Consider the following 18813-nt stretch of genomic DNA (forward strand, 5'->3'; position numbering starts at 1 on the left):
TAAACTAAAAAAGGAAATGATGGTGATTGGTTTTTTGAAAAAAAAAGTAAAATTATAATTTTAGATGTGAAGTGAGTAAAAGGAAAAGACATTTAATTGAAATGCTCAAACTGAAACCATAAATTGTAAAGATAAGCTGAAACAATTAAAATTAAACTGGAACCACCCACTTCTTTCTTTCAAAGTTTCATGGCAACATTTTTTTTTTTTTTTAAATATTTGATGAACAGCGTGGCTCATCAACATTGTCGGGAAATAATCCAGAAATTCATAAAATATAAAATTGCTAAAATACACTGGAGTGGGACTTTAAAACACAGCCAGATGGAACTGTTGACGGGGCACCATTCTGTGCAATTTAAGCAGCACAGGATTTTCGAGCATCTGAGTACTGCAAGTTAATCAAGTGTTATATTACTTAAAAAATTAAATAGTCCTGTGGCTGCTGTGATCAAGCCTGTAACAACCCCCGTTTCCCTCTCAGAGAAGCCTTTATTGCAAGACTCAACTCATGTTTATCACCGAATAAGTGGAGCATTATTATAATTTGTTGCTATTCAAGCTGACACAATGGTGGCATTTGATTAATTCATTCTGATCGGCTTTGCTTTGTCTACCTTTAATCAAATCTAGCTGTTATATATGTTTCATAATAAAAGCCCTGTTATAGAAGGGTCTCCGTCCATTGAAACACAAGAGGGAAGTGTTGAAGCAATACAAAATACATTTTTTATAAAAAAAAAAACTAAAAAGGCCTGGCTCCAATACAAGCCTTCATCAAGTAAAGGCCCTTCACTTTCTGCAGTTGATGCAAATAAAGCCCCAGGTCAGTTTTCAAGGAAATATGATGATTTATTAACATGATATTTATATTGACAAAAAAAACTAATAATGTATTTGAGAACATACTCTGGTTGCCAAGTCCTAAGTATGGGTGGATAATCCACCCTGGTAGAAATAGAATGGACTATACAGTTTGAGTTGTGGATGTAAGTCATTGTAACATCACATCAAACCTCATTGCAGTCAGTCCTTCAGCTCTCATCAGGTCTGTTAATATCGTCTGCGTCAAACCTGAAGGGTTTATCATAGCCCATCAGATGGTTGTAGTCATGTGGGATGGGGAACATGTCGGGGTTTACCAGTAGCCCAATGTGGTCAGCATAGAAGGTGGTGAACATCTTGCTGACGGCTGGGATCCTGACCTGCCTCTGGTGGAACACATTCTTTTTTTCAGTGAGGAAGACACTGTACGTGATGGCAGTGTAGGTGTCTCTTTCTGGGTTGTGGTACAGGCGGATCACGTAGCCCTTGGTCATAAGATGGAGGAGGGCAGGGATGAGGAAGGTGAACATGCCAATGATTCCACAATAAACAGCCTGAATGGCGAAGCCCTGGACTCCTAAACCAGTCTTCAGGAGGATTTGGGCCATGACGATGAGGCTGAACCCACTGGTACTGTAAGAAAACAGCTTTACCCCTGACGAAAAAGAAGATTCAGAGAACATAGGTTACCTAACAGAAGGGTACTGTAGAACACTTTTCTATACACTGCTATCATCAGGCACATATTCATTTAATCTAAGTATTGTATGCATTTCCATCAGCAGTAGGTTGTTGCATCAGTCTTTGTAAAGTAAATTTACCAAAAACCTGCAGTTTAATACAGCAACTGAAGTCTTATATGACTGTAACTTTGCTTGTATATAGAAGCACTGTAAGTGGCTTTGATTTAGGAATTACTTTATAGTTCAGTGTTGGATTTCACAAGTTTACAATATATACAGTAACAGTGGACCAGAAGGGTATGGCTGATGGTTGATTATTTGAAAGAGTAAAACTTGAGAGAAGCTTGGCAAAGAAAAGGCACAGATTGATTTCATAGATTGAAAATTACATTGAAAAGACAAAAAACATTTTAAGTGTGAATAGAACAGCTGTTCAGATCATCCTCCTGTAAAACACTGTTGGTCAAGTATTTAAACTTGATGTCTGCATTAGAGAACATGGTGTGGGGTGGGGCTGTAAATCTTATCTTATTTTTTAGCATGTGTCAAGTAAAACGCCCTGTAACATGGAGGGGGGCGCAAAAATCAACCAACTGAGGAGGAGATGGAGGAAGAACTGATTGTGCTTGAGTAATGCAGCACTGTTTGCACTTGATTTATATATTTGCACTTTTTGACCTCAGTACTGCAGTATTAAAATAAATGTTATTAAATAAAATTGTTCTTTTTCGTTATTATGGGGATCGATTCCTGGGCCAGTGGTTACAATGGTGGGGCCAGTGATCTTCAAGACTTTTTACAGTATTTTGGCTGACTTTGATACTCAGACAGGGTACTTATTCGAGTTAGAGTAAACAAATGAAGAACTCCAGCAGAGAGAGGCTGAGCTGCAGCTGGAATAGCGTGAGAGGACATGGTCAACAGAAACTATCGAGAGCTGCCAACAAAAGACAGCGACTGGTTGTGTTTGCTCAAATTGCCCACCGATGCTAACAGAAACAGATTATTTCTGCTGCAGTGAATTTTGGCATGGGCAGTTTTTGTTGGATACTGTCACCAACAACCAGCCTGAAGCAGCACATGTGCGTTACATGAAAGTTCACTTCTCGTTTGCATAGAGGTGAGCCACCTTCTTCAGGATCCTAAAGATAAACTGTAAAAAAAAAACAAGACCATCAGGGCTGAGAGGAAAGGAACCACTGAGTGAGAATTCTGTCGTCTAGTGCAATGTTTTAAATATATTTAGAATATATGTAGGCGTACAGTTTACCGTCTCCAAACATACACAACAGCTGTTTGTGCGAGGGCCTGTGAAAAACACACACTAAAGCTTACTGTAATTATTAAACACAAAGCCACTTAATTCAAAGCACTAAGGACCATGAAAGGACATGCTGAAGATTTGTTCCTCAGTCGTCAGTATGAGGAGATCAAAGCTGAACAAGTGTGGTGGTTGAAGAGGGCATGTCAAGAATGGAACACGATGAGTGCACGGAGTCAGCATCAGCATCTCTGAGAGCACACAGGGCTGCAGCTCCAACAGGTGACAATGAGTCCAACCTGCTGGTAAACCTGCAGCAGGCCCTTTCTCTGACCACCGAACCTGCTCCAGAGGAGAGGAGAGAAACCGACCTGATGAAAACTGTAACCAAAGATTTACAGACGGCTCAAAGCCTCACACCAGCAGCCTCTGACAGCTAACAGAATAATCCACCTCAGCTTCATAGAGTGACTTTGAAAACACCAAATGACTTGCTTTAATGAATTCTGTTTGTTTATACTGCAGATTTTTTAAAATATAATTTCCATGAGGCACTGGAAATGTCTTGTCAGCAGACAGACCACAGGCATAAACCTGGCTTATAATATTCCTCATACTGTATAGTGACATTAGCGAGCTACATGTTGAGTCCCGTTCTTTTGATCGTCATTTTAAATCATTATTAATACCACCAGATAATTCCGTGAGTGGTCAGGTGGTGATGCGACATTTATGCACATTTCTCCTTGTTTCCTATAGTGTTGCTTGAAGTTAGAGGCTGTGATGACTGCAGGTTATCAGTAAACGTTATTAGTTCATCGGTCCACTAGGCCATATTCCATATTATTGTTTGTTGTATTCATTGAAAGTTTTACAACATCGCTTCACAGTTTTTATTGTGAACAATGATCAAGTCTCACTGGACTAAAATCTAAATGAATTCTAAACAAATATATAGTCTATGTAGTATTCTACAGCGGTGCTATCAGAAGTAGTGCCAAGATACCCCAAAAAACATGTCCTTTGAAATGTAAAACTGACAATGAAAACCGCCGATTTAACCCTGTCTGGACTGACAATTACTTGTTCATTTTACCATCAAGTTCAAACGCCAAACTCATGTGTTTAATTTAAGTGCATTGGGGTACTCAAAGATTACAATGTCCGAAGGCACCATATCGAGAAACACACGACTTTTCCTGACAAACTTCCCAGAGGGATCTCAGGAGAGAGCGGTGAAAGTGAAAAAATATTTCTACTACAACAGGTTCTGTTCAATTACAGCTCTGTTATTGTGTTTTTATGCACTTTTTGATGTGCCTTTGTCATGTTACCAAATTTAAAAGGGAGACTATGAATAAAAAGTGCATATTTTTCATCACATTGATCTGTATTGGTTTGAAATTTGTCATTACCAGCTGCGTACTGGGTGCCTAACATGTCTGGCCCGGCTAGATTTCTTGATTTTAAAATTTGGCCCAACTGAATTTGTTATTGAATAGCCCTGTATTAGCGGGTGGGGCGTCAGGAGGTTGTCTGCAACGCATCCTGATACATGTAGGCAGGCTGTGCAGGCAGGAAGACTCTAATAACCCAACTTTCTCTTTCAAGACATCACCACAAGGGATTTTATTGCCTCAATGAACTACATTTACCATCAACACTGAGTGGGATATCTACATAAATTATGGCAAATTTCTCCTTTAACCCAATGGAGAATCTTTGGGATGTGCTGGAGAAGACTTTGCGCAGTGACCCAACTCCCCCATCAAGATCTTGGTGAAAAATGAATGCAACTCTGGATGAATATAAATGTTGTGACATTGCATACACTTATCAAAATGATGCCACGGCAAATGTGTGCTGTAATCAAAGCTAAAGGCGGTCCAACAAATTATCAGTGTGTGTGACTTTTTTTTTTTTTTTTTTAGAGAGAGAGAGAGAAGGCCACACATGTGATCCTATTCATACAATTTAGTCGCCCTGTCTCCAAAAATAGTCACAAAAATGCAACTAAGTGGTCGCAGCCTGGAGCCCGGTACAGCCAAAAATATTGCAATATTAGGGCCATATTGCCCAGCCCTACAAGCAAACATATCAATCTTTGTACAACTGAAAACTAGTATCAGATAGTGTTTTTTTTTCTTTCTTCAGATGTAATAGGGTTCAAGTAAATCACCTTTAATAGAATTGCCCAGGTTGCCGCTGTAAATAAGGTTCCCATCCTCGGAGTGGACTGCCGTGGAGAGACAGCAGGTGGACGGACATTGAGACTGCACCTATTCAAAGAAACAGCAAAAAAAGCTCTCAATTTTAAATTGTATTGTGGATTGGGAGATTAGTGACAGCCCTAGTTGTGCTGTCCTACAATGTATTAATTTCATACACATTATCAGTCTAAATGTATGCAATCAATTTAAAAGAAAATCTTCAGCCATCATTCACGTCGTTCACCACAGACCCTGGACATGCCCTCAACACATTTCTCAGCTTACTCCGATCTGCTCGCAGATACCACATTGTAGGTTTGAGCGATATAACGGTACGTGCGATGTTAGAAATGTGTTCACCTGTGAAGATCAGGCTATACAGTAGGCCTACCAGTTCCCTGCTCTATATTCAGGGCAGGCTATGTAGGAATTTGGAAATCAGAGCTGGATTCTTGCGTGATCTTGTGATTTCAGCTTGATGGCGGTAATGCACATCAAAGCTCAAACAAACTCACGCTGCTTGCCCTCAATGTACCTGACTCTGTGACCTATGACCTCATTGTCTCTGACCATGTTCTCCATTAAAGTTTAGTTACACACCTCTTGATCATGAACTCAATCCCCTCTATTCCTTTTTCCATTTCAGATATGAATGTTCGTTGTTTTAATTTTTACTGAAAACATATTAAAATCATGGGGATGTGATATTTGTTGGGTTCTGTACTGAACAAAAAATATTTTTCTCACCATCTGCCGAACAAAATTTAAAGGCAAAGACACCTCGGCAGCACTACAGTCCTTCATTTTAATGTTCTTTTGTCACACATTTTACCTTTGTCAAAACACTGCGGCTCCTTGTGATTTGGATATTGCACAAAGCCATATCACAATTTTGATCATACCTCGATTAACTGTGCAGCCCTAGTTGGTTTGGTATGACCCTGATGCGTTTCGGGTGTCTTTTCATTAGGTTGTTCCAAATGCATTATATGCTTCAGCATTGAGGTGTAGTTAGTGGTGGTGTTGTACTGGACTGCATGGTATTCAGGTGATTCTACTACTCATGCAGCCTGGGTAAAAGGAAAACCATCTTTTTGTTTAACAGACAACAGCAAAATCAACGTTTCCTCTTTTGTTACATAGACTTTACACTGTTGAATTTTAACAGGGAAAAACTGCAACTCCTCGAGTAAACATTCCTGCCTTAAGTCTGTTTTTACACGCTGTTTGTGGTTCTTGCAGTTTATAGAACTGCAATAAGTTGGGTACTAATAAAACATTTCAAATGCTGATAGCTGATGTTCTAAGCATTATAATCAGGCTGTGTTATCCGATGCGTATTCCCGCCACATTTTGATTTGGAGCAGCAATCTAAGCCAACCTGTGATGTGCTAATGACACTGCAACACGATGAAGGATGGAGGAACTATTCATGAATACAAAAACTTAATTATTAATTATACTGTGAAAGCAGTTCCCGAAAAAAGCACAGACAACATTAAAATAATTGATAATAATAATAAAAATAATAATAATAATTGTAATACCCTAGCTAAACAAGCTTTGACATGGTTTTACTGATGTTTTAAAACATTGGCAGTATTTCACAGTAGTGTAAGTAATTCCCAAAGAAAATATTCAGAGGATTTCTGCTTATTTTTGCTGTTTCCTATGTGACACTGTAAATGTTGAATTTGTACAGAAATCTGAAAAGGTCTGTTTTGGTCAGATATCCTACTGGGCTCTTTTCTAGACCTCAGTCAGTCCTGCAAGCATTACCAGTCGATTCCAGACAGAGCGATCTTAGCAGCTAATGCTAACTTACCTAATATCAACTAGTTTCGTTTACATTTGTCAGGTTAACACGTCCATTAAAGTATAGGCTTGATGCTAACCCCTGTGCATCTCTTAAGAAAACACAATGTGAATGCGGTGTTAATAACGTCACCTTGTTGTGTGTCTGGAGGAATGACCTCCTGACAGCAGGTAGCTGGCTCCTACTCGCCACTCTGAAGCAAGCCTGGGTAAACGGTGCGAAATGTCGCGCGGCCGTAACGTTCATATTACTGAACGACCGAGAGATACTACAGGGTCGTAATGTTCGCAGGATATGTGCAGAAATCATTCTGAGTTAGCTCTTCTTAGCTAGCTGAATTTCACTCGTGCTGGAAGTACTTCCTGTGCTGCTGCTGCTGATACTTCTTCTTCTTCTTCTTCTTCTTCTTCTTCTTAATTTATGTCGGGTTGTAACCATGACTTTTACAGTGCATAGCGCCACCTACCGTACCGGAGTGTGTAGCTTCGGGACATGTGGCACTGCCTTACATCACACAGTAAATGAAATAACTAAATACATTAAAACAGAGAACAAAAACAAAACAGCCCCCTCAAAAAACCTCTCACTATATATCTCCTCATTCTACAAAGGCTGTCTGTGTGTAGCCCCTCTCCTGCTGTCCCCACTGTCTTATACTATATTGACTTAGCCTTTCCTCAGTGTCTTAGTATATGTTCAGCATTCTCTGTAATAAATACATTTTATTAGCTCTGTGTGGTCAAGTCTTGTTAGAGCTGTGTCGTCCCTTCTGTTTCTTCTGGGAGCACCCTGTATATTAACAGTTTTCTGTTTGCTGTGATAGTATTTCCTTCTGCTACTATCCCTGTCCCATCTAATTTGCCATTTCTTCATATTTTCTTTTTAAACCATTGCCTTAGCGTCTCCTTTGCCAAAAGGTATATCAATGACATCCCTCATCCTGGTTGCTTTTTTTTTTTTTTTGGCTATTCTGTCTGCTCCTTCGTTTCCTTTTCTGCCCACTTGAGCAGGTACCCAGCAGAACCTCAAATCCACTTCAAGCATGTGTAACCTGAATAGACTTTTTTGGATTTCGAGTATTAGTTCTTCCCCTGTTTCCAGGCCTGATGGCATCTTTTCCAGGTTTCCTGGATTGGAATAAGTATTGCTTCTTTCCAGCTCCATAGCATCCCGACCCAGATGATGACAAGATGATGATAATGATGTTAACCAGCCAAACAAAAGTTGGAAAAAAGCCAACAGCAAGCCAAAAAGTCAATTAAAAGGCAAAAAGTCAAGATAAAAAAATGATAGCACTTCAAAAGTGACAAAAAGATAAAAGATAAACTGAAATCAAGTCATTAGTCATTTGTGGAAAACAGATGTCAGTGAGCAAGATGAAATGAACTAGATAAGGCAGGCATACGTTTCACACAGAGAGGTCAGTGCTCAAGTGGCAGTGGCACAGACATGCAACACTAAAAAAGCGTTGACGTAATGTGGTGTTCATACAGACCGGTGATGACGCAGTAAATTAGGCCAAAAGTTATGCTGCTTGCAGAGTTTCCAAAGTTGAGCTGTTCCTCCATTTCTTTCATCAGCCTTTTTTTAGAGGTTTCGGTACCAGGTAAGCTGCCAGCATCACTGGGTCATCCCTCTGAGAGAACGTGACACCCAGCTCACAGGTGACGTGGTCTGTGAAAGTGTAGCAGCATAGAAATAGGGTTGTCTTGCTGCAGTTAATTGCGCACAGCTGATCACTACGGCGGCAGTATATAAGTATGGCCTTCCTTCTTGCAATCCCACTCACGCGTCACTTCCGGGTCTGAGGTGTTTGCCTGCGCAGGTAATGCCCTGCGCTGCTGCTGCTGCTGCTGCTGCTGCTACTGCTGCTACTTCAATTCACCTATCGCTTGGTGTCCTCATGCTTAAAGGAATAGTTCCTCTAAAACAAAATTCAGTCATTATTGACTCACCCTCATGCTGATGAGAAGTCCGGTGTAGTTTCTTTTTCCTCAAAGTGCAGCTGGAGACCCGCGGGGTACCCTCCTGCAGCAAAAATCCATATAACGACTGTCAATGGTGTCCGAGACAAAAAGGTCCATAAAACTACAGAAAAACTTTGTAATATTCCTCCATACTGCTCGTCAGCTGCAATCCAAGTGTCCTGAAGTGGCGACATCCAGAGTTTACTCCAAACAACGTCATTTAGTACATTTTTCTAGCCTAAACAGTCACTATGCTACATCTGCCTGGAGGCACGTGAGTCTCCCTCACAGCGTTTGCACTACAGAAGCCGCGCCGAACAAGATGAACAAGAACTTGCGATAGATACACACCGGTATTTACATCCTGCTGTGAGTTTCAAAGTTTCAAATCACTAGTGCAGCAGATCCCTCTTGTGTTGTGTGTCGCTCGGTCGCTCACAGCAGGATGTAAATACCGGTGTGAAAAGCCTGTGTTTTCACTGCAGAGTAGCGACCGAATGCGCCGTGCTGCCCTTTGATGCCTGGTTCTCTCTGGCGGTGGAAAGTGTCCTTTCTCTCTGCGTTACACCGAATGCTATCCTGTGGCTAACGCTAGTGTGGTCACAGGTAGATGTCCGCAGCTGTGTGGGTCTCTCTCTCCCTGTGCAGGTTTGACTCTGAAAACAGGTATGCTACTTTAAATCTAGCTCTCAAAAGCCTCTGTAAATTTAGCTTAGCCATTCTAATTTTATGTTTACTGTCAGGAAACGCTCATCAGCTGGCCGAAATCCACCGGTGGTGAATCACGTGACTCCACCACGTGACTTGTTTTCTTTTTTTTTATGTGGGGATTTGTCCATTTAGTTCCAGTACTTTTGATTTATTTCTGATATTTTTCTTTGTAATCTAGATATTTCTTTGGGGCAAGTGTTGTGTTTTCTTTACTGTGCCATTCTTTTGATTAAGTAAATTGTTTTGTTTAGGCCATTGTGTTTAGCTTATTTATGTTGTGAACTGCCCCTTGCTTTAAGTTGTATGATTTGTTGTACATTTTTGGTTAATCATTACCGTTGTAACTTCCTTTTTTTCCCTTCTCAGTGGCTGCAGGCTGGTGGTGGTGCTGGTGACGTGGGTGGTGGTGTCCCTCCTTCTGTGTGCTGTGCTTCCTTGGATTTTGGTGGTATCACAGTGTGTGACTGCCACGTGTGTCTGGGTGAACCCTTTTTCTTTAATTTACTTATTTTTGTTGAGTCCCCTTCCCCTCCACTAGCTCTATCTCCACCAGTAGGCCTCAGCCCCTGATTATGCTCCCTTTTCATTATTTTTGTATGAATGGTAATCTTTAAAAGAATATATATTTTGTAATAAAGTATTTCTTTTTGTAAACTGGGAACCATGTGTCTTGCCTGTCAAGTAGAACGAACCTGTGGTTCTGATAAGTGGTAAATAATTCCTTGGGTGCAATTACCAAGGTGGCGTTGTCGAGCAACCACATTCACATTGAGAGCCTTCGCTTGCCACAAAAGGATAAAAGACAGTTATCCTGTAGTGGTCTTTCGCTGCCTCTGTAGGAACATTAGGCCTGTAGTTTTGTTTAACACATATTCAGCGCTTGGCTTGGACCACATCATCAGAGCAGACCAGAGCTGTGGCTTTTTGAAAACATGCACTAAATCCTCTCTCACACCTCTGTTTGGCTACGACTTCACGTACATTTCTTGCCTCCTCATATGCTGTGATGATGTCCCAGTTAGTAGCCTGCAACTGTTTGGTGAGGGGCTGCATGTAAGGTGAGTCATGGTTGGTCATCACAGCAGTAATCATAGTCTTGAAGGATTCCATAATATGCCAGAGATTACCTGCCTTTCCAGAAATAGAGGTCAGTTCTGTCTTTAGGCTCTTCATTGGAGGATGTGCAGCAGTGAACTTCTCCACAAAAGCGGATAATGTGGTTACTCTGCTGCCCAGCCTGGTGTCTGACATCAGTGGGATCCCTACTGTCCTTGACTGGGCATCATCTTCTGCATTCTTCCTGCAATGCATCTTACCCGGCACCTGTGGATGAGAAGAACACAGCAATCTGTTCATTGATGGACATAGTGTTCCTCACTCACGGAATGTCAGAACAGACATGCGCCACTACCCAACTGAGAGTGTGGCTCCTACAGTGGGTGTACATTGCCCTGGGGTACAGTCCCTGGATTCTCTTATGCACCCTATCATAGTCCTGAGCCCTAAGTAAGGTTGCCTGAAGACCTCCGAGAATGGCTTCAGTTATTGTTGCTGCATCTTGTTTTGGTAAGGGACAGAAACCGAAAAAAAATCCTCTTATCTCAGTCTTTTCTTCCTCCTCACTGACGTAGCGGATACGGACATTTGTTCAGTCCCACTTATGTCAATTTAATCATTGATCAATACAGTAAAATACTTGGCCTCCTTTATGTTTTTTTAACAGGGTCTCTCTGACCTCTGCACAGCATGCTGTTAAACTCGAGTTTCAGAGGAAAGGTACTTTGCATTCTGGGGTGTTTCTGCAGATGTTGCTTTAGGCTGGAATCAAATTGTGCTTTCCAATGAACAAAGTGTCTGAAGTTTCCACTCTCACATTCCCCTTCCCATCTTCCTTGGAATGCTACATTTCGCTGGCCAAGACACACGATAATGTCATCTATGATGGAAAACAGACACTTTCCATTGGCCATAAACTTTTCATAATATGTTTGGCTAGTAAATGAGCCAATTAACTTTTTTCCCCTTGAACTACAGACAGGTGAACTCTGCCAGTTGAGGGGCTCTTTGATGCCCAACTGACAAGCTATGCTTTGGGATAATATCTCTCTTTTCACCTTCCAGTCCCTTTGTAATGAAGTTTAAGTTTGAACCCTTAACCTTTTTAAAGGCAAGGCAATAAGCACAATAAGCTGCATCTTCATGAGGTGAGTAACGAAGCCATTCATAGTTTTCTTCCAGAGGGCATTATATTTTAGCTGCTTTCTGATTTTGGAGCAAACATTTTTGTCTGTTAATGTCAGTTTTGCTGGACTTTATTCTTTAATTTCACAGGATCAAAAGGAAAAATGACCTCCGTTTCTCTGTGCACTCCCTCTCTGTTCATCTGTTCTCTTCTCCTCCACTTTTTCTTTTTTAAATATCTATCTCATTCTGATCTAATCTTTCTGGCATTGTTCTCTCACTGTTATCTGATATATTTTCTGTGGGAGGAAGAATCAGAGCGGTTGATTAGTCCTAATTGATGTCATCACTTTGCTTGAAGATATTTTCTAATTCTAATGAATTCTGAATTAATGCATTCAAGCTAATTGTTATGAAAATATATAGCAATAATAGCTAATTAAGATAATATGACAAATAAGGCAAAAACTTATTCTGAGAAAACCAGTGGTGCAAAGTAGCTAGGTACATTTACTCAACTCAATTATTAAAGGGGAACTAGGCATTTAGAATAACAATCTGAGCCTGTCAGTGGTAAAAGCAAGCACTTTTAGTAGACAGTGTGCAACTGTCCCAGGGATTTCATCACAGCCTGTTTCATGGCTGCCAGCTGCAGTGGTTTTGCTCAATACTTGGCCAATTTCAAAAACAGCTGTCCGCATTAGCCAGTAGAGTTCCCATTTAAGAACAAATTCAAAGTACTTTACTCATTTACTACATTTGCAGCTTTAGTTGCAAGTTATTTTTCAGTTCCTGGTTAGTGAAAACCATACATCTCCAGATGTGCTGATTCTGAATGTTGTGATGATTTGGAGGAGAATATTATCCTACTTCCTAAGCTAAATAAACTTTACTCAGTATATTACGTAGTTAAAATGAGCTCAACCATAAACATCTACAACAGTAAAATGCAACATACACCTTAATGCAGCAGTAATATTAATTTATAATAACATCAGATATAAGGGGAAAACACTGACTGGGAGCATTTTACTGCAGTAAATGATCAGAGTACTTCTTCTACCATTAAAGAAAAACAATTCTCAGCCTGTCTTCTTCCTCTGCTATTAACTAACTGTAGTGTTTAAGTGTTAAGTAGCTAATCAGATATCATACCATCAAGACAGCTAGCATTGCTCGATCCTGCACTCTTCAAATAAGTGAAATGCTGCATTGTTGCTCTTGTCTCAGCAAACAACTTCTCATCTATTTAACTTTTAACTTACCGCACACAGTAGAGTGCCTGGTTGATAATGAGGGTCCAACTTGTTAGCCGGGGAGTGAGAGATGGTCATTATTATCGTAGCTATCATACTCAAGCGCTTTCACATCAGTCAGATTCGGAAAGACCATGGCTGCCAGACAGATGCTTAGGCCAGACGTTTTCAACTCCTGATTTGACAGTTAAATATGCTAGCGGTTATTGTGATTTATTCAAATTTTTATATATGAAAGATATATTTTAAAGGAAATAATTACCGAGGTCTGGACCTGGTGAACTCATAGATGGCTACGGCCGTGGGGTGAATTACACTCCCTCCGAATAGCCCAACTGGTTATGGGCTGCACCACTTAAAGCACTGAGACAGGCACACCATGCACACTAACATGAAATGGTGGTAAGGAATAGACAACATTTTTCATTTAAATGTAAAAAAAAAAAAATCTTAGTGTAAACTCTGGACAGCAACCTCACAACTTCCTGTATTTAGTCCAAAAGTCCCAACTTTTTCAACATAATGTTTTCCCAAATTTGGTTCGGATCAAACGGTAGAGTCAGAAAGTCCAGACCAAACGAGGTAGGTGTTCCGTCCTACACACAAATTCATATCCCACTGGGAGTGTTTCAGAAGTGGAGCATCATGCCTGACTGTGTCATAGTTTGAGTTATGGTTTTATTTCCTATTTTATTTTGAAGTTCTGCCCTCATGTGTCATGTTTTGCTTTTCAGTTCCTCCCTTTCTGTCCCAAGAGCTCCCTCTTGTCTTTGTCAGTTCGTCCTGTGTTCACCCTGTTTCCAGTGTCTCCCAGTGTCTCCCCGTGGTATGTTCTTGTTTTGTTCCTTTTGTTTTTACTAGTTTTTCTCTTGATTTTGTTTTGCTACTTATGGTATTTACACTTTGATTTTACTTTGTGGATTATTTCAGCTTTTGTTAATAAAGCTCGCCTTTAGTTCCATATCCTGCCTACCTTTACCCTGTCTGGGTGTTTGCATTTGGGTCCAACTAACCAACCACCTCCCAATTGTAACAAAACTGGTAGAATTCCCGGCCTTTAACTTGATCCAACAAACACAACACAAGCTATAATACATATCATTATTGAAGGCATTGCTCCATTAGAAGTAAAGTGTGATAAAAGTTAGTTTTTTTTCGGACAACTAGGCTTGGATGATCTGAATACTGTATTAATTGGATTCCCCTACTTTCCACTTGATTTCCACAGAGATAAACCAAGTCCTATAGCCTAGAGTACATTAACCTCCAGTGATAATAAGTTGAAGCAGTCCCCAGGCCAAATGATTTGTTTTCTACTAAAAAAACTGCCATCTCTGATTGATACAGTTAAAGGTAATGAATACCACACAATCATCCTTTCATCATTTTGTTTGCTTTTGTTTGCTCATCTTTGACACTTTTGCATTGCAATTTCTTGCAATCAAGGTAATACATGAGTACTACCTCTGCTAGCTTATGCATCAAATGAGCTGGATCTAAAGTAATGCTAAAACATTGAGTCAGCTGAGAGGGGGGGTGGGGGGTGGGGAGGGGAGTGTTTCCTACACCAGTTAACCTGCTAACCAGTTAACCTAGTTAACCTGCGAGCCTAGTGTTTTGCCTAGCTGCTGTTTTCTGTCTTTTGACCAAGATTTAACCCTGCTTCTCCTGGTTCCTCCCCAGTGTTGGCGTCCTGCCGCTCACCCACCAGCCTCCTGCCTATGCAACTCTACTACCAGCCACACTGCCTCTGAGACTCCCCGAGCCGGACCACTTCCAGGACCTCACCTACCAACTGGTAACACTGTACCACCACCACCCAGCCAGCCACTACGCTTCTCTGCATTATCTGGAGTTTCCTGACCTCTGGTAACCCCTCACCTCATGGAGCCCTCCTCATCAGCTTTTTAGTTTTCATCAACCACCACTGTCAAATTAATCCAAAACGCACCTTCACCAGCCCTCCTCATAACCTTTTGCTATATCAGGATACAGTGCAAATACCCTGGATGAAGTATAATGGTGGGGATAAATTGGCTGTAGAGGAGCTTTTGTTGAGTGTATGGGATCAGTTTTTCCTGGATTTGACCTGTGGAAATCTGTCGACCACTGAGGCTCAGGTTCACCTGTGGAGGGTTTTAAAGTTCATCCACATATTTCTAAAAAAACATGTTTGCTCTTCTGCACTGTTTATACAGATGAAGGCGAAGGAGGGGATATTTGCAACTACTTGTTCATCTTTCTCACATACACACACACACACACACACACACACACACACACACACACACACACACACACTTTGTTAGGTTACATTAGGTCAACAAAGGTTACATTAAACATGTCACCCTGTTTTTATCAAAATGACTTTCTTACCATGACTTCCTCCTTTCCCATGACACTTGGACCTCAATGACATCACTACATATTGTTAGTACATCATCTTATTTTTTTTTAGAGTCAGGCGTGGAGAATATAATTACACAAACAACACACATCAGAGCCTTGTTGCTTTATACAGTATTTGCAGTATACATACAGTATAGACAGATACCATGCCATAATAACATCTGCACACTTTTTTAAAACAAAGGTGATGGTGCTGACTCATATGCTCATGGTTTCACCTACAGTAACCTCTCATCAAGTTACGTAAGGTCATGGTCCCTATGTTATCAGTTTTATGTGTGTCATGCTTAAAAGGTCTCAAGGCCTTTGTTTTCTGTCAGCAGCACAAAGGTCTAGAATTTAACACGCATTAGCTGAATCTTTCCTGTGTCAAATGGTGAACCTCATTATAATATTGAGCTGTGGTGAATTACAAGGCTATTAGCTACTGATATCATGAAAATCCAAAACAGGTAAACAAAGGTTTGTGCTTTCCAGAAGTTGTCAGAACAACAAGGTGCTCAAGATCAGTATAAATGACAACTGAGTTGTGCCTAACTCAGGAGTGGTCTGCAGTCTTTGGAAGACGACTGTAGCCCCTTTTACACAGAGATGCAATACAGCTGTAATAACGACCTTTCCTTACGCTGGTTTTGTATATTTACGCTGAATGAAACAGAATGAAGTGCTACCCCAGTGTGTGACTTTAGATAACATTCTGCAAGCAAAAGAGGCATGATGTGAGTGTTGAGTGTGTCGTTTTACATACACCTCAGGCAGCACTTCCGAAACAATGGCAAAAGTAATGATTGACTGTTCCTTGTTGAGCTCAAACAATGTTTGGAGTGTAAGATGCACACAGACCGCATTTTTTTCCCTAATTATTAGATATTTTTGGGCTTACCCAGACCTTCTCCATGATTGCTACAACTAAAGCTCCAATCCAACCTCAGCCTAACTATCATCATCAAAACATGAAAACTAAAACCAAGTCAAATCAGTGATCAGAACTGATGGGACTGACTTTTTCAGTCTGCACATGAGAAGTGAATCTTCACAATGTGACTGTGAAGTAACATTATTGTCTCACTTTGGAGACCATATATAGCCTACATGAGTCTATGCAGCTGGCCTTGACTTGACAATTGTGTTTGTTGTCAGTAGCACAAATCACATGTCTCTTACTCATTGATTTAGTGTGGTGCAATACTGCATCTTGGCCAGACACACACACAGTCCACTGTGAAGTCGACTGTTTGTGTCTGGACTGCAGGCTAACAGGGTTATTAAAGGTTACTTACACTGACCTCAGTTCAGCTCAAGATTCAAGGTTCAAGGTAATTTGTCATTATACAACACAGGGTTGCATGATAAAATAAAAGTGTGTAGAACTCCTTCATGCTACACAAAGAGAACATACAGTAGATACAGTTATTTATACATTCATCTTTATATTAAAAGTTTGACATCTGGTAAACACTGGTCATCCATTTTGACTGATTGTGAGCACCAAGCATGAACTATGAAAACACCTCTGCTCATCTAGCTGTAGTCCTGCGCTCAGAACAAGTTCTGCCTGTCGATTGCAACAGCTTCATCTGGGATAATATAGTGGAGCCAGGTCTCTGTAAAGATATGGGCACAACAGTCTCTGATTTCCCGTTGTCTGACCAGCCTTGGTGCCATTTGTCCCTTTCCTATTCCTGTGTCTCCTGCTCTTAATGCAAAACCTGTGCTATCTGCTGGTGGATGCATTTCTGTCATTAAAGAGAAAATGTAACGAAATTTGAAGGAACTTACAGAGCCCGGGAAGTGACATGGATGTGTTTTTTTTTTTTAAAACATGCATGTGAATTAAGAAAACGCTTCATAGTGCATAGTTTTAAACTCATGAGGCTGATCATGCCTGAGCGTCAGGTTTCATGTTACATCATTTCAGTTTAAGACAAATGGGACTGTTGTAAATATTTTTCTCTGACATAGGTTACGATAACAAATGCTTTTATTTTGAAATAGGAATGTGTTGTGTTGTCTTCCGCCAGTGTAGCGTTTAGACGTTAGTCGCTACAAAAGAATATTTTTGTTGCTAAGTAACAGATCTGCTTTTTCCTCCTTGTACTTTTATGTCGCCGTTGTTGTTTTCCCTTCCTTGTAACAGTGTTTCCGTGTTTTAAATCAGTAAATATGATTGGCTTGAATGAGAAGGGGCAGTGATCGTCATTTTTAACACTTTTGAAACAACAGGGACATCATTTCCTCTGCAGCATCACGTGAAGAGATGTTCATTTCTGATGACGGCTGCAGATGATCACTGCTGGATCAGCTGTCAGTTGGCTTTAACAGCTGCAGAGACGTCAGATGACTTGATGCCAAAAATGTCATTATCTACATATATTTAAATCATAACAGAACTAAAACTTGTTGAGAGTTTTGAATAATAATAAAGTTAAACTGATGTGCAGCATGCATAATTGTGCACATTTCTAAACAGAGAGACACACTTGTATCATTTCTTAAAGTGCAGGTAATGTGATGTTTTCCTCATTAATGACATGTAATATTTCACCCACCAGCAGCCCATCTGATATTAATCACAATGTTTAGTTTTATGACCTGGAATGCCCAACACAGTCTTCCAGTGGTGTCCATGGAAACCTGTGATCTTAATTCTTAATTGCAGTTTAAAGTGTAGTTGTTGCAATTACGGTTACTAATTACAGTAGCTCCTCCCAATGTCTACATTTTTTTTTTTTAAGGCCATTTTTTCAGCTTTGTTTCTGAAACACTTACTGTGCCAATGGTCATTATCGTTTGGGAAGAAGCGGATATTTTGGCTAAAGGGCAATGGACTATAAGACCATTACAGCCCATGGCACCTTTCGGCCAGCCAACCTGACCATTTAGACGGCCCCAGGGAGGAAGACAGTCGGAATAAGAGCCATACTATACCAGCTTGATGAAAGGCTGCTCCTGGCTATTGTCTGGTCACAGGGAAAGGAAATGAACAAAATGGGACTCAGGCTGCAAAACAATGTGAAATCAGAGACCGCTGTGCCCACAGAGACCTGTCTCCACCACAAGATCTCACATCAAACTGTTGCACTTGACGGGCGGTTCTGAGCCGACAGTGTGCAGGACTACAGCTGGACGAGGAGAGGGTGTCTCTGTGTTTATAACATCGATGCTTGGTGCTCACACACAGTCAAAGTTGATAGACAGGGATTCCCAGATGTCGAACTTCTAATATATGATACCAACCACATTATCATCACTTTCTCGTTGTTGCTGCTTACATACACCCTGGCACAGATTCAACAACAGTGCGCAAAAAGGGTTGCGTCTGTCAAAGGTGCAAAATAGCGCGTCTGCATTCAGTTAGTGTGTTTGCAACAGTGAATATGCAACATGGGGCGTTTACACGCAATTGTGCGTGTTGTGGGTGGAGAAAATGTAAATATATTAATTTAGCACACGCAAAGTGATTTATCAAACCTGAAAGCAATTTTGCTCATAGA

The 18813-nt window shown here is 40.6% G+C and overlaps 1 protein-coding gene across 1 annotated transcript; it reads right to left on the bottom strand.

The window, feature by feature from the left end:
• Positions 1–827: 827 nt before the first annotated feature.
• Positions 828–7182, bottom strand: tmem70 (transmembrane protein 70). Its single transcript, XM_084368926.1, has 3 exons — positions 6928–7182; positions 4949–5048; positions 828–1480 (listed from the first exon to the last, which is right to left on the bottom strand). The coding sequence occupies exons 1-3, from the start codon at positions 7102–7104 to the stop codon at positions 1035–1037; spliced, it is 723 nt and encodes a 240-aa protein (XP_084225052.1). The 5' UTR covers positions 7105–7182; the 3' UTR covers positions 828–1034.
• Positions 7183–18813: the final 11631 nt, after the last annotated feature.

The sequence above is a fragment of the Pagrus pagrus genome (genome assembly GCF_965226575.1).
Source record: "Pagrus pagrus genome assembly, chromosome: 12".
NCBI classification, from domain to species: domain Eukaryota; kingdom Metazoa; phylum Chordata; class Actinopteri; order Spariformes; family Sparidae; genus Pagrus; species Pagrus pagrus.